The following is a 14,640-nucleotide window of genomic DNA, read 5'->3' as shown; positions in this document are numbered from 1 at the left end:
GTGGTCGTCCGCTGCAATAGCCCATCCATGACAAGGACAGACGAGTTGTGCATTCCGAGATGCCGTTCTGCACACCACTGTTGTACTGCGCCGTTATTTGCCTGTTTGTGGCCTGTCTGTTAGCTTGCACGATTCTTGCCATTCTCATTCGACCTAGATTTTTTCGCCAACAGGAAATCCCGCTGACTGGATGTTTTTTGTTTGTCGCACCATTTTCGGTAAACCCTAGACACTGTCGTACGTGAAAAGCCCAGGAGGCCGGAAGTTTCAAGGAAACTGGAACATACCATGCTCAAAGTCGCTTAKGTCAGTCGTTTTGCACATTTGTTCAATTGAACTGTAACTGAATGCCTTGATGCCTGTCTGCCTGCTTTATATAGCAAGCCATGGCCACATGACTCACTGTCTGTAGGAACAAACAATTTCCGTGAACGGGGTGGTGTACCTAMTAAACTGGCTACTGAGTGTATTTCAGGGCAGATAAGTAGAATCAAGAGCACGGCATGCTCAACAATTTTTGGGGGGTGCAGGGTTGGAAAGGCATATCAACTTTGTTACACAAGAAARCAGGGGCACAACTTTGGTTTTAGAAGTGGGGGGGGGGCATAACTATATATTTGTAGATATCCAGTCGGATAAACACTCCAAACAGCCTACCTGACAGCTCGGAGGCATCCGCATGGTCCTAAAGCACATCGCTTGGTGTCACATTCCAATGATAAAGCTGGGTGGGGGGGCCAAACATGCTATTTCAAAATGTGGCCCCTGCAAGAACTTATGGCTAACTCACTGAAACTGACTGGTGAATGCATTTTGATATCGTGTGACTTCAAATTGCAGTGAATCAAACTCACCAGGAGGATATCAGCTAGAATGGCCCAAGTTCAGTGATAATATAGGCTCCCCCAATGAACTCCTGAGCAAAATTAGACATTTACAGGCATCAAACATATGGTCAACATAATGCTTGTTCAAATGTGTTTTACTAAGCAGCTCCTAATGAGAGCAAGATGAGAGCATCATTCAATCAAATGTAGACCCCAAAGAGCAAACGAAAAAAACACATTTCATACATAAGTTGCAGTAATAAAATAAAATAAAATGTTATTGGTCACATGCACATGGTTAGCAGATGTTAATGCGAGTGTAGTGAAATGCTTGTGCTTCTAGTTTCGACGTGCAGTAATATCTAACAAGTAATCTAACACTTTCACAACAACTACCTTAAACACACAAGTGTAAAGGAATGAATAAGAATATTGTAACGGTTGTCGAAGTCGTTCTCYTCCTCAGACGAGGAGGAGCATGGATCGGACCAAGACGCAGAGTGGAAAGTGGTCATTATTTAATGAAAAYGAAAACAATACAATACAAAACAACAAACGTGACAAAACCGAAAACAGTCCYGTGTGGCACKAACACTGACACGAGATACAAACACCCACAAAACACACGTGAAACCCCGGCTGCCTTAGTATGATTCTCAATCAGGGACAACGATTGACAGCTGCCTCTGATTGAGAATCATACCAGGCCGAACACAAAACCCCAACATAGAAAATCACACATAGACAGCCCACCCCAACTCACGCCCTGACCAACTAAATAAATACAAGAAAAAGGAAAAACAGGTCAGGAACGTGACAAATATGTACATATACATATATGGATGGTCGTGCGGCATAGGCAAGATGCAGTAGATGGTATAGAGTACAGTATATACATATGAGATGAAAAATGTAGGGTATGTAAACATTATTTAAAGTGGCATTGTTTAAAGTGACTAGTGATACATTTATTACATCCAATTTTTAATTATTACAGTGGCTAGAGATTTRAGTCAGTATGTTGGCAGCAGCCACTCAATGTTAGTGACGGCTGTTTAACAGTCTGATGGCCTTGAGATAGAAGCTGTTTTTCAGTCTCTTGGTCCCAGCTTTGATGCACCTGTACTGATCTCTCCTTCTGGATGATAACAGGGTGAACAGGCAGTGGCTCGGGTKGTTGTTGTCCTTGATGATCTTTTTGGCCTTCCTGTGACATCGGATGGTGTAGGTGTCCTGGAGGGCAGGTAGTTTGCACCCAGTGATGCGTTGTGCAGACCTCACTACCCTCTGGAGAGCCTTACGGTTGTGGGCGGAGCAGTTGCCGTACCAGGCGGTGATACAGCCCGACAGGATGCTCTCGATTGTGCATCTGTAAAAGTTTGTGAGTGTTTTCGGAGACAAACCAAATTTCTTCAGCCTCCTAAGGTTGAAGYGGCGCTGATGCGCCTTCTTCACCACGCTGTCTGTGTGGGTGGACCATTTCAGTTTGTCCGTGATGTGTACGCCGAGGAACTTAAAACTTTCCACTTTCTCCACTACTGTCCCGTCGATGTGGATAGGGGGGTGCTCCCTCTGCTGTTTCTTGAAGTCCACGATCAGCTCCTTTGTTTTGTTGACGTTGAGTGTGAGGTTATTTTCCTGACACCACACTCCGAGGGCCCTCACCTCCTCCCAGTAGGCCGTCTTGTCGTTGTTGATAATCAAGCCTACCACTGTAGTGTCATCTGCAAACTTGATGATTGAGTTGGAGGCGTGCATGGCCACGCAGTCATGGGTGAACAGGGAGTACAGGAGAGGGCTGAGAATGCACCCTTGTGGGGCCCCAGTGTTGAGGATCTGCGGGGTGGAGATGTCAGAAAGTCCAGGACCCAGTTGCACAGGGCGGGGTYGAGACCCAGGGTCTCGAGCTTAATGACGAGTTTGGAAGGTACAATGGGGTTAAATACTGAGCTGTAATAGATGAACAGCATTCTTACATAGGTATTCCTCTTGTCCAGATGGGTTAGGGCAGTGTGCAGTGTGATTGCGATTGCGTCGTCTGTGGACCTATTGGGGCGGTAGTCAAATTGGAGTGGGTCTAGGGTGTCAGGTAGGGTGGAGGTAATATGATCCTTGACTAGTCTCTCAAAGCACTTTTATGATGACGGAAGTGAGTGCTACGGGGCAATAGTTGTTTAGCTCAGTTACCTTAGCTTTTTTGGGAACAGGAACAATGGTGGCCCTCTTGGAGCATGTGGGAACAGCAGACTAGGATAGGGATTGATTGAATATGTCCGTAAACACACCAGCCAGCYKGTCTGTGCATGCTCTGAAGACACGGCTAGTGATGCCATCTGGGCCGGCAGCTTTGCTTGGGTTAACACGTTTGCTGCGGTGAAGGAGAGCCCGCAGGTTTTGGTAACGGGCCGTGTCAGTGCTACTGTATTGTSCTCAAAGTGAGAAAGAAGTTGTTTAGTTTGTCTGGGAGCAAGACGTCGGTGTCCGCGACGGGGCTGGTTTTCTTTTTGAAATCCGTAATTGACTGTAGACCCTGCCACATACGTCTCGTATCTGAGCCGTTGAATTGCGACTCTACTTTGTCTCTATACTGACGCTTAGCTTGTTTGATTGCCTTGCGGAGGGAATAGCTACATCAGAAATAGAGGAAGGACTAAAAACAAACAAAATATAACTATTGTAAAATAGATTGTGTCTGTAATATGTGTATAAAATTTGTAAACTGAAGGTAGAACCCTAAGTGTTTATTAGTTTACTCCAWTTGGGGGAAGGGTGGTAGGGTTTGTGGGGAATAATAAAGGTATATATTTTTTWWAAGTATGTATATCAATATAGGTACGTGTATGTGTATRTATATATGTATATAAGTATGCATACGTGTATGTATAAGAATATATATATTTACCCCMAAAATATATGGGGGTTTGGAAATGATGCAGACAATTACATTGATGGAAGCAACAATCTTTCCGCATAATTAAGAAGATCCACCCCTTAAAAGAAGTWAAAAAAATTAAAAATAAAGGCGGGGACTTATTTCCATTGTGGTCCCTATTTTTTACATTAAAAAAGGAGTGGCTTCCATCTGGCYACTAACATAAAGGCCTGATTGGTGGAGTGGTGCAGAGATGGTTGTCCTTCCAGAAGGTTCTACCATCTCCACAGAGGAACTCTGGAGCTCTGTTAGAGTGAACATTGGATTCTTGGTCACCACCCTGAYAGCCAATTTAGTAATTCATACATTGTGCAATGATGTGTCTTATAATGGCATCCAATACTTAATCTGCAACCCTACTTCCCGCAGCTATGTTCAGGGGATGTAGTATTTAATTATGTATTTTGTTTCCTTAAGGAGAYAACAATATTGGGTAGGATTTAGACTTTCACTGTCTCTGGTCCACACTCCAGTCCAGCTGGCAGGTGTAATGCACTTTAAAGTTAATTGCCAACCACCATATAAAATCCAAGAAGAAGAAGAARATCAGGGCTGTGCAGACCATTCAGTAGGGCAGTTCTCAATCAGGGGCGTACACAGACCTTTCAGGGGGCAGGTGCTCAAACTGAAAAACATTCATAATTCACATCTCAAAATGTACAACATATCAACTGCCTCTCGTGAGCATTTTTTTTTTKGAGCATTGAAGTGTTGCAACTGTGGGTGAAAATGAGGTTGTCAAAGTCAGGGCCGTCCGGATTTCATATGCAGAGGCTGTCAAAATTCCACCGAAGAAGACGGTGATGTCACAAGTGCTGTTACGCGTACTGATAATTGCCTTCACGCGGCTTTACTGGTTTTTTTGTGCGCATGTGCCCCAGAATGAGAATGTTGAGCAAAACAGACTAGAAAAAAGGCACTGGCATTATTTATTGAAAGTTGCTAGCTAATTCTCTMACCTCGCATTATTAGCTAGCTAACATTTTAAAATCAAAATTGTAAAACATGACGGAGCCTCAGGCAGCACTGTTACTCAGGAGACAGCTGGCAGGTAATTTATAAACTGGTGGCTAACGTAGCYGGCTAACGCGCTGATTGCTTGTCGGGTTGCTATGCTAGCTAGCGAACKTTAACTAATTAATCTTTGTTTCGGCTTTTATATACTGTCATGTATGGACTATGGTGTGAAATGTCATCTTTAATTACTTCATTGTGATAGTTGAATACAGTAAAGTAAGCCCACCAGTGGCAGCGARCTAGGCAGTTACGAAGCTAGCTACAGACAGTTGATATAGGACACTTTAGTAGCTATGTTTCCACAAAGTTTCGGTTGATAAAATAGTTCGATGGCTATCCATCTAACGCTAGATGTATGTTTTGGTAATGTTTTAGGAACGTCTACATTGGTTTTGTTTTGTGGACGCGAAACGATTCACCGGTAGTTTACTAATTAACGTTTGTTACCCCTTTGTTTTGAACGTAATTTAGATGCCTAGCAAACATTAGCGGACACATGTCAACTGTAGCCATTGATGCACAATTGTCAGACTTTATATTAACGTTGGCGAAGACGGAGCCGTGAGTTTAACTGAACCACCCGTTAGCTAAATGTGTTCATTTTGTTAAGTAACGTTATTTGACTTGTGCTACGATAGTTATTTTTTACGAAATTGAATCCATACAGGGGACCTTTGGAGGAAGGACTTTGAAATATGACCGTTGTATCGCAAATCAGCATTGATAAAAATAATTAATTGAAGTTGGAACATTTGTCCTCCCGAGTGGCGCAGTGGTCTAAGACACTGCATCACAGTGCAAGAGGCGTCACTGCAGTACCTGGTTCGAATCCAGGCTGCATCACATCCGGCTGTGATTGGGAGTCCCGTAGGGTGGCACCGGGGTAGGCCGTCATTKWAAATAAAAATGTGTAATGAACTGACTTGCCTAGTTAAATAAAGGTTACATTTGTGGCATTTTGGCTTTACCCAGGCATCCTTTTAAACGGCCACATCAAGACGATGGCCAGAGTTTACCCATGACGTTGCACAACTATTTAAATCAAGTCATCGTTTTAGTCAAAGTATGATATTTGGGCTTGAAGTGACACATCTGAACTGCCCACTTAGTGAAAATCTGTGCGAATGCGATATACACTGCTCAAAAAAATAAAGGGAACACTAAAATAACACATCCTAGATCTGAATGAATGAAATATTCTTATTAAATACTTTTTTCTTTACATAGTTGAATGTGCTGACAACAAAATCACACAAATTATCAATGGAAATCAAATTTATCAACCCATGSAGGTCTGGATTTGGAGTCACACTCAAAATTAAAGTGGGAAACCACACTACAGGCTGATCCAACTTTGATGTAATGTCCTTAAAACAAGTCAAAATGAGGCTCAGTAGTGTGTGTGGCCTCCACGTGCCTGTATGACCTCCCTACAACGCCTGGGCATGGTCCTGATGAGGTGGCGGATGGTCTCCTGAGGGATCTCCTCCCAGACCTGGACTAAAGCATTCGCCAAGTCCTGGACAGTCTGTGGTGTGGCGTTGGTGGATGGAGAGAGATATGATGTCCCAGATGTGCTCAATTGGATTCAGGTCTGGGGAACGGGCGGGCCAGTCCATAGCATCAATGCCTTCCTCTTGCAGGAACTGCTGACACACTCCAGCACATGAGGTCTAGCATTGTCTTGCATTAGGAGGAACCCAGGGCCAACCGCACCAGCATATGGTCTCACAAGGGGTCTGAGGATCTCATCTCGGTACCTAATGGCAGTCAGGCTACCTCTGGCGAGCACATGGAGGGCTGTGCGGCCCCCAAAGAAATGCCACCCCACACCATGACTGACCCACCGCCAAACCGGTCGTGCTGGAGGATGTTGCAGGCAGCAGAACGTTCTCCACGGCGTCTCCAGACTCTGTCAGTGCTCAGTGTGAACCTGCTTTTCTGTGAAGAGCACAGATGCACAATTTTGGTGTTCTCTGGCAAATGCCAAACGTCCTGCACGGTGTTGGGCTGTAAGCACAACCCCCACCTGTGGACGTCGGGCCCTCATACCACCCTCATGGAGTCTGTTTCTGACCTTTGAGCAGACACATGCACATTTGTGCCTGCTGGAGGTCATTTTGCAGGGCTCTGGCAGTGCCTCCTTGCACAAAGGCAGAGGTAGCGGTCCTGCTGCTGGGTTGTTGCCCTCCTACGGCCTCCTCACGTCTCCTGATGTACTGGCCTGTCCTGATGTACTGGTAGCGCCTCCATGCTCTGGACACTACGCTGACAGTCACAGCAAACCTTCTTGCCACAGCTCGCATTGATGTGCCATCCTGGATGAGCTGCACTACCTGAGCCACTTGTGTGGGTTGTAGACTCCGTCTCATGCTACCACTAGAGTGAAAGCACCGCCTGCATTCAAAAGTGACCAAAACATCAGCCAGGAAGCATAGGAACTGAGAAGTGGTCTGTGGTCACCACCTGCAGAACCACTCCTTTATTGGGGGTGTCTTGCTAATTGCCTATAATTTCCACCTGTTGTGGAAACAGCATGTGCAATTTATTGTCAATCAGTGTTGCTTCCTAAGTGGACAGTTTGATTTCACAGAAGKGTGATTGACTTGGAGTTACATTGTGTTGTTTAAGTGTTCCCTTTATTTTTTTGAGCAGTGTATTTTCCTATGATATGACATACAAATTATTTTCAACCTGTTTCGTTTAAGGGCTGGGTTTTATTTGAACGTTACCACATGCATTGGTAAAGGCAATTATGATACCTTGTCAGTTGCACAACTGAATGCATTCAACCTAAATGTGTCTTCCGCTTTTATCCCAACCTCTCTGCTCAAGGGCAGAACGGCAGATTTAAATTGTTCCTCTTCGTSACTGAGATGAGCCAAACAGCCTTGTGTCCGCTTGGCCACCTGAACAATGGAGCAAAAAAACGGGGTGCAAACTTCAACTCTAAAACTAGCAGAGATCCCACTCTGGAACATTGATGTGCCTGTAGAGTATATTATGTTCATATAGAAGAATGAACCCAATCAGAAAGTGTATTTTCAAGTTTATATTTTTTAATATTCATAATTTAATGTAAAAAAATTGTTATTGAAATCAAAATACTACTCATATTACAGAGAAAGCGGTAACGCTTCATATGACACTTTACTTTTTTTTTTTAAGCACATACAGATGAAACATGGTGTTTTAAAGCAGGGTTTCCCAAACTCTGTTTTGGTTTTTGCCCAAGCACTACACAGTTGATTCAAAATCATCAAAGCTTCATAATGAGTTGGTTATTTGAATCAGCTGTGTAGTGCTATTGCAAAAACCAAAGCATGCACCCCGGGTGGATGCTTTGGCATTGTTAATGTTGTAAATGACTATTGTAGCTGGAAWTGGCTGATTTTGTACGCCTATGTAGATATTCCATTCAGAGGCCCATTATCAGCAACCATCACTCCTRTGTTCCAATGGCACGTTGTGTTAGCTAATCCAAGTTTATCATTTGAAAAGGCTAATTGATCATTACAAAAACCTTTTGCACATATGTTAGTAAAGCTGAAAACTTGTTCTGATTAAAGAAGCAATAAAACTGGCCTACTTTAGACTAGTTGAGTATATGGAGCATCAGCATTTGTGGGTTTCATTACAGACTCAAAATGGCCAGAAACAAATAACTTTCTACTGAAACTCATCAGTCTATTCTTGTTCTGAGAAATGAAGGCTATTCCATGTTTAGAAATTGCCAAGAAACTGAAGATCTCGTACACTGCGGTACTACTCCCTTCACAGAACAGCGCAAACGGGCTCTAATCAGAATAGAATGAGGAGTGGGAGGCCCCGGTGCACAACTGAGCAAGAGGACAAGTACATTAGTGTCTAGTTTGAGAAACAGACACCTCACAAGTCTTCAATTGGCAGCTTCATTAAATAGTACCCGCAAAACAMCAGTCTCAACATCAACAGTGAAGAGGCGACTCCGGGATGCTGGCCTTCTAGGCAGAGTTACTCTCTCCAGTGTCTGTGTTCTTTTGCCCATCTTAATAAAAAAAWATGTTTTGGCCAGTCTSAGATATGGCTTTTTCTAAATCAATTTCCCCAGACATCTCCTGATGTGGTTTAAATGWTGTTGTGGACTTAACATCCCATTTAGTTTTTTTTCCTATTATACCAGGTGTAATGTTGAGAGTGAAAACCTGAAAAAATAGAAGGAAATGAAAACTTAGAAAAGCGGAGAAAACGGAGTTTGGGGGATAAACGGAATCAAGCAGAAAATTAAACAGATTTTACAGGACCCTATTACTGCGGCTCCTTGCCAAGTTCTCAGCGGAGGGAGAACACCTTCTTAAAGCCCTATGTGGCTGTGTCCCAGAGGCCTTTCTTGGTCCCTGACGCTTTGTTTCTCAAAAGGGGAAGCCTTGAGATTCACACATTCCATGAACTCTCTGAACCTATGACCTCCTTGACAATGCTCCTCTGTATTGATTACTGGTCATGTGACTTAAAAGCACCACTCATATTTACCAGTTTCTCTTTTGCATTGGCACACTTTCAATTCCTCCCTCCCWACAAATTCTGGAGTACTTAGAATTTAACTAGATTAACTTGACCTGGTCTATGCAAAATAATGAAACAGTTGCTTGAATAAATGTGTTGATATGATTTAAAAGTAACTATGAAACGTAAACGCACTCGTCAGGGTTGCTGTTCAAAGGGTGTGTAACCTACTACTGCAGTAGCCATTTGACTGCTGCTGTCGAAGCACAGCAGGGGACTGGCTGCCAGTGTGACAGCACATTTAAACCACATTGCACTTTTGAGTTAGCAGTTTAAATGTTTGAGTTGTTTAAATTGCTACTTAATAGGGATACAAATGATTTAAAGATTTATGTTCACAGRGAGGAACATTTAAATCTGAGTGCTGAATCCAGCATTCTAACACAACTGATTTGTGAGATGTACTTCTTACTTTATTGACTGGATGAAGTTCAAGAGTCAAATATCACAATAGAGCCATTTATTTTTGTGTATTTATTTCTGATGAAAACCAAATKATGTTAAAATGTTTTCTCTTTATTTACCAGAGCTGAATAAGAACCCAGTGGAAGGATTCTCAGCAGGCTTGATAGACGATAATGACCTCTACAGATGGGAAGTCTTAATCATCGGCCCACCAGACACATGCTAGTAAGTCTGCCAGCACAGTTCCACTCTGATTTTGCTGTGTGGGTGGGTTGATAAGGCAGCTGGGGAGTATGTGGATGTGAGGAGGAATTTGCTATTTGTCATATACAGCAGTTGTCCGTTCATGCAAAGTATTGGGATCTTTTCAAYTATATTACAATTAGTGTGAACGTTTAAACGAAATTGGGATCAGAAAAAAAATACATTTTTTTGCTACTTTATTAACCGGAACTGTGCGGTATGCATCTGTGAATGATGCAGGGAGGGGGAGAGAGGGCAACCAAGTTGATTTGTGCTAGACTACCTTATTGCTAGTTATTTATCATCTCATCTGATTACGTAGTATTTTGTCTTGACTGCATCAAACTGAGAGAAGCTAGCTAGCTAACGTCAGCTAGACTAATTAAAACTACATAACTATAACTGTCCCCTTCCAACTCCAGCATAGATTATACAATTTTCTCTAGAACATCTGCAATGTTTTTTTATTATTTTTATTYCACCTTTATTTAACCAGGTAGGCCAGTTGAGAACAAGTTCTCATTTACAACTGTGACCTGCCCAAGATAAAGCAAAGCAGTGAGACAAAAACAACAACAACAACAACACAGTTACACATGAGATAAACAAACGTACAGTCAATAACACAATAGAAAAAATCGGTATACAGTGTGTGCAAGTGAAGTAAGGCAATAAATAGGCCATAGTGGCGAAGTAATTACAATTTAGCAATTAACACTGGAGTGATAGATGTGCAGATGAGGATGTGCAAGTAGAAATACTGGTGTGCAAAAGAGCAGAAAAAAAAATATGGGGATGAGTTAGGTAGTTGGTTGGATGGGCTATTTACAGATGGGCTGTGTACAGCTGCAGCGATCGGTAAGCTGCTCTGACAGCCGATGCTTGAAGTTAGTGAGGGATATATAAGTCTCCAAATTCAATGATTTTTGCGATTCGTTCCAGTCATTGCCAGCAGAGAACTGGAAGGAAAAGCGGCCAAAGCAGGTGTTGGCTTTGGGGATGACCAGTGAAATATACCTGCTGGAGCGCGTGCTACGGGTGGGTGTTGCTATGGTGACCAGTGAGCTGAGATAAGGCGGAGCATTACCTAGCAAAGACTTATAGAGCCAGTGGGTTTGGCGACAAATATGTAGCGAGGACCAGCCAACGAGAGCATACAGGTCGCAATGGTGGATAGTATATGGGGCTTTGGTGACAAAACGGATGAAACTGTGATAGACTGCATCCAGTTTGCTGAGTAGAGTTTTGGAGGCCATCTTGTAAATGACATCGCCGAAGTCAAGGATCGGCGGGATAGTCAGTTTTACGAGGGTATGTTTGGCAGCATGAGTGAAGGAGGCTTTGTTGCGAAATAGGAAGCCAACGCTAGATTTAATTTTGGAATGGAGATGCTTAATATGAGTCTGGAAGGAGAGTTTACAGTCTAACCAGACACCTAGGTATTTATAGTTGTCCGCATATTCTAAGTCGGAACCGTCCAGAGTAGTGATGCTAGGCGGGCGGGCGRGCAGGTGCGGGCAGCGATCTGTTGAAGAGCATGCATTTAGTTTTACTAGCGTTTAAGAGCAGTTGGAGGCCATTGAAGCTCATTTAGAGGTTTGTTAACAAAAGAAGGGCCAGATGTATACAGAATGGATCAAAGAATCACCTGCAGCAAGAGCGACATCATTGATATATGCAGAGAAAAGAGTCGGCCCGAGAATTGAACCCTGTGGCACCCCCATAGAGACTGCCAGAGGTCCGGACAAAATGTGATAATCACGTGGAATTATGAATTTTTCTTATTGTTTTAACAGAAAAAAAATATTTTTAATTGCTGTTTAAACGTTAGACTTTTTCCATTTGTCACATCCCTATATTCCAACACCTGATATTTGACCATAATGAACCATATTTCTCTCTGCCACAGTGAAGGCGGTGTGTTTAAAGCACATCTCACGTTTCCCAAAGACTACCCTCTCAGGCCACCTAAAATGAAATTTATCACAGATTTATGGCACCCTAATGGTAAGTATGAGTGTATTGCACTGTTTTCTCTTGAAATTATTGGCACTTTTTTGTCTGTTTACTGTTGGGGAAATGTAGACTATCCCTCAGGAGGATCAGTAGTGTTTCTCAGTAAAGTAATACTTTTTTGTAACCCACCAAAATCCCTTACTCTGGCAGTTATTTGCACGCACACTCACACGCATGCACACAGAAATAAGTAAATAAATCTGTTCTAATTTCATGTYTCTTATCCTGTTTGCAGTTGACAAGAATGGTGACGTATGTATATCTATTTTGCACGAGCCTGGTGAAGATAAGTACGGCTATGAGAAGCCTGAGGAGCGCTGGCTGCCCATCCACACAGTGGAAACCATTATGATTAGTGTTATTTCCATGTTGGCGGACCCTAACGGAGACTCGCCTGCCAATGTTGACGCTGCAGTAAGTCTCATTTTCACCTGAGGGGCCAAATCAGGGGTTTGAGCTCACTCTGGTTACGGTTCTTTATAAATCGACAATCTGTGGATGGTTATTTAGGACAAAAGGAGTTAAAGGCCCAGTGCAGTCAAAAACATGATTTCCTGTGTTTTATATACATTTCCACACTGAGGTTATAATAATATTGTGAAAATGCTGATGATGCCCTTTTCGTGTAAGAGCTGTTTGAAAAGACCACCTGAAATTTCAGCCTGTTTTGGTGGGATGGAGTTTGGGTACTTAATTGTTACCCAGAAATGATTTGATATTGAGTTTAAACGACTGCATTGGACCTTTTAATGGTATATTCCATCCTGTAGTGCACAGAATTCTGAATGTTCCAGGTTCCCAAGCATCATATTTGCCTTTGGAGAGCAAGAATCTGTCATCTTTCAACTAAAATGTTTTCCCCCTTCATTGTTCCCCCTGCAGAAAGAGTGGAGGGAAGACCGACATGGGGAATTCAAAAGGAAAGTGGCCCGTTGTGTAAGAAAGAGCCAAGAGACTGCCTTTGAGTGATTTATTTATCAAGCGGCTTCTTGCTTCACTTTTTCAGGGTAAGTGTAGTGGACCTTTGCCCCTTGGATCTTTTACAAACCAAGTGTTGTGATTTTGAGGAGGTCCCAATGCTATTTTATGGCATCTCTGAGTAACTTATTATACTGTTCACACTTCAAATTAAATATGTAGATGGTTCATTCAAACCTGTTGAAGTCTCTGAAAGACTATGCCGGAAGTTTATTACAGTATATCCAATATGTGCTAAGTTGCCTGTTCTTGTCTAACACAGGTCTCCAATTGAGAAACAACATAGCAATGTTTTCCTGCACTCTACCACCCTATTGCATGGCTGGTCTTCATTGACTGTCAGAAACCGTCTGGCAACAATAGGCTGCAATAGAACATAACAGCTGTTACCAGATCCTGACTGAAAACCGCCAAGCAAGTGCCAACTCAAAAACAACAACAAAGCGAAAGATGAATAAGTCTATMTTTTTTAAGTCTATGAACTGCTTTTCAGGAAGATATTGTAAAGACCTGTATATAGCACAGACATAAAACTGGATAATATATCAATTGTCCCTATCCCATCCAGCAAGACACTTAGTACCAAATAAATAGCGTTTCTGTAGGTAGAATCTGAATCCTATAGATTCGTATGTTTTTATTCCACTTCCCCCTTCTTCAACATCTGCTCTAGTGTGCATGAGTTCAGTTCTGTTACAGGTTGCTTTGACGGACAGGAGGCCTTGTAGGGAGCAGAATGGTAAGAATGSAATGCTATTGTAGAATCCCTCTATTGGAGGAGAGCTGCTTTGGTTCTAGAATGACCGAAATATCAGGCCGAATTTGCATTTATGGAAGATGGACATAAGGGTGCATTACACATACTGTAGCTTGCTTGTCATGTTGGGTTCATTCACCTCAGCACTTCAGGAAAAGTTGCTGTAAGTCACTATTTAACATATGAATAAGGTTATAAATGCAAGTCTTTATTTTGGATTTTAACACCATGCAGTGCTCCCCCTACCATGATCCAATTTGTCAAGTTCAGGTGTGTTTCTCCGGAGAATGACATAACCATTACAAGTCATGCATGCACAAATTGAAGTCATAGGTAAGTTTTTAATTAGTATTTTTTTCCAAAAGTGCCTCCTATTAAATTGCTTGGCAATTGCCCCCTGTAAAAATATGAGAAATTGCTTAACACCCTGTTAGTTTGCACAAAGTGTCAGTTATTCTATAACATCAGGACAATGTGTAATTCAAATATTGGTTAAAATTTGGTTTAGCAATAACTTTCCCCTCTGTGGTGTACCATCTTATTTAAAAAAAAAATAGATATTCGGGTGATGTGGAGACCTATTTCTCCTGTATTCACCTTGATAAAGGAGATGAATTGTGTAGTGTCCTAGGTAGGATTTGTTATGCATGCTTTTAACTTTAGGTTTTCTTGCTGGTAGTATTGGGGTTTTGATTTAAAATGTGTGAAAGATTGTGTGTGTGTGTGCCGTGCCCTTTTTTCTTTACTCTCTATTCCCCTGATCCTCGATATTTTTTTTATTTTTGTTTTTTTATTTTTTTACCCTGGTTTATTATTTGATTCTGTCTCTGATGGACTATTGCAGTTTACTTGCCTAATGTACAAAGACAAAATACTGATGTATATTTTCTGTGTTATGTAGTGAGTTCTTCTAAAATAAG

General features: G+C 42.2%; 1 protein-coding gene across 1 annotated transcript; it reads left to right on the top strand.

Annotated features, from left to right (window-relative positions):
• The first annotated feature begins 4,605 nt into the window (after window positions 1–4,605).
• ube2g1a (ubiquitin-conjugating enzyme E2G 1a (UBC7 homolog, yeast)) lies at window positions 4,606–13,343 on the top strand. The gene is made up of 6 exons (XM_024012613.2): window positions 4,606–4,810; window positions 9,849–9,951; window positions 11,879–11,976; window positions 12,221–12,399; window positions 12,868–12,992; window positions 13,226–13,343. The coding sequence occupies exons 1-5, from the start codon at window positions 4,765–4,767 to the stop codon at window positions 12,952–12,954; spliced, it is 513 nt and encodes a 170-aa protein (XP_023868381.1). The 5' UTR covers window positions 4,606–4,764; the 3' UTR covers window positions 12,955–12,992; window positions 13,226–13,343.
• The last annotated feature ends 1,297 nt before the right edge of the window (window positions 13,344–14,640 follow it).

The sequence above is a fragment of the Salvelinus sp. IW2-2015 genome, linkage group LG20 (assembly GCF_002910315.2).
Source record: "Salvelinus sp. IW2-2015 linkage group LG20, ASM291031v2, whole genome shotgun sequence".
Classification (NCBI taxonomy): Eukaryota; Metazoa; Chordata; class Actinopteri; order Salmoniformes; family Salmonidae; genus Salvelinus; species Salvelinus sp. IW2-2015.
This window is presented reverse-complemented; position numbering and strand designations above follow the sequence as displayed.

Excerpts from the sequence above, each read along its gene's own strand:
- ube2g1a (XM_024012613.2), top strand. The coding sequence starts at position 4,765 with ATGACGGAGCCTCAGGCAGCACTGTTACTCAGGAGACAGCTGGCAG. Across the intron at positions 4,811-9,848 it reads ACTCAGGAGACAGCTGGCAG|AGCTGAATAAGAACCCAGTG; the intron begins GTAATTTATAAA and ends TTTATTTACCAG. Across the intron at positions 11,977-12,220 it reads AGATTTATGGCACCCTAATG|TTGACAAGAATGGTGACGTA; the intron begins GTAAGTATGAGT and ends TCCTGTTTGCAG.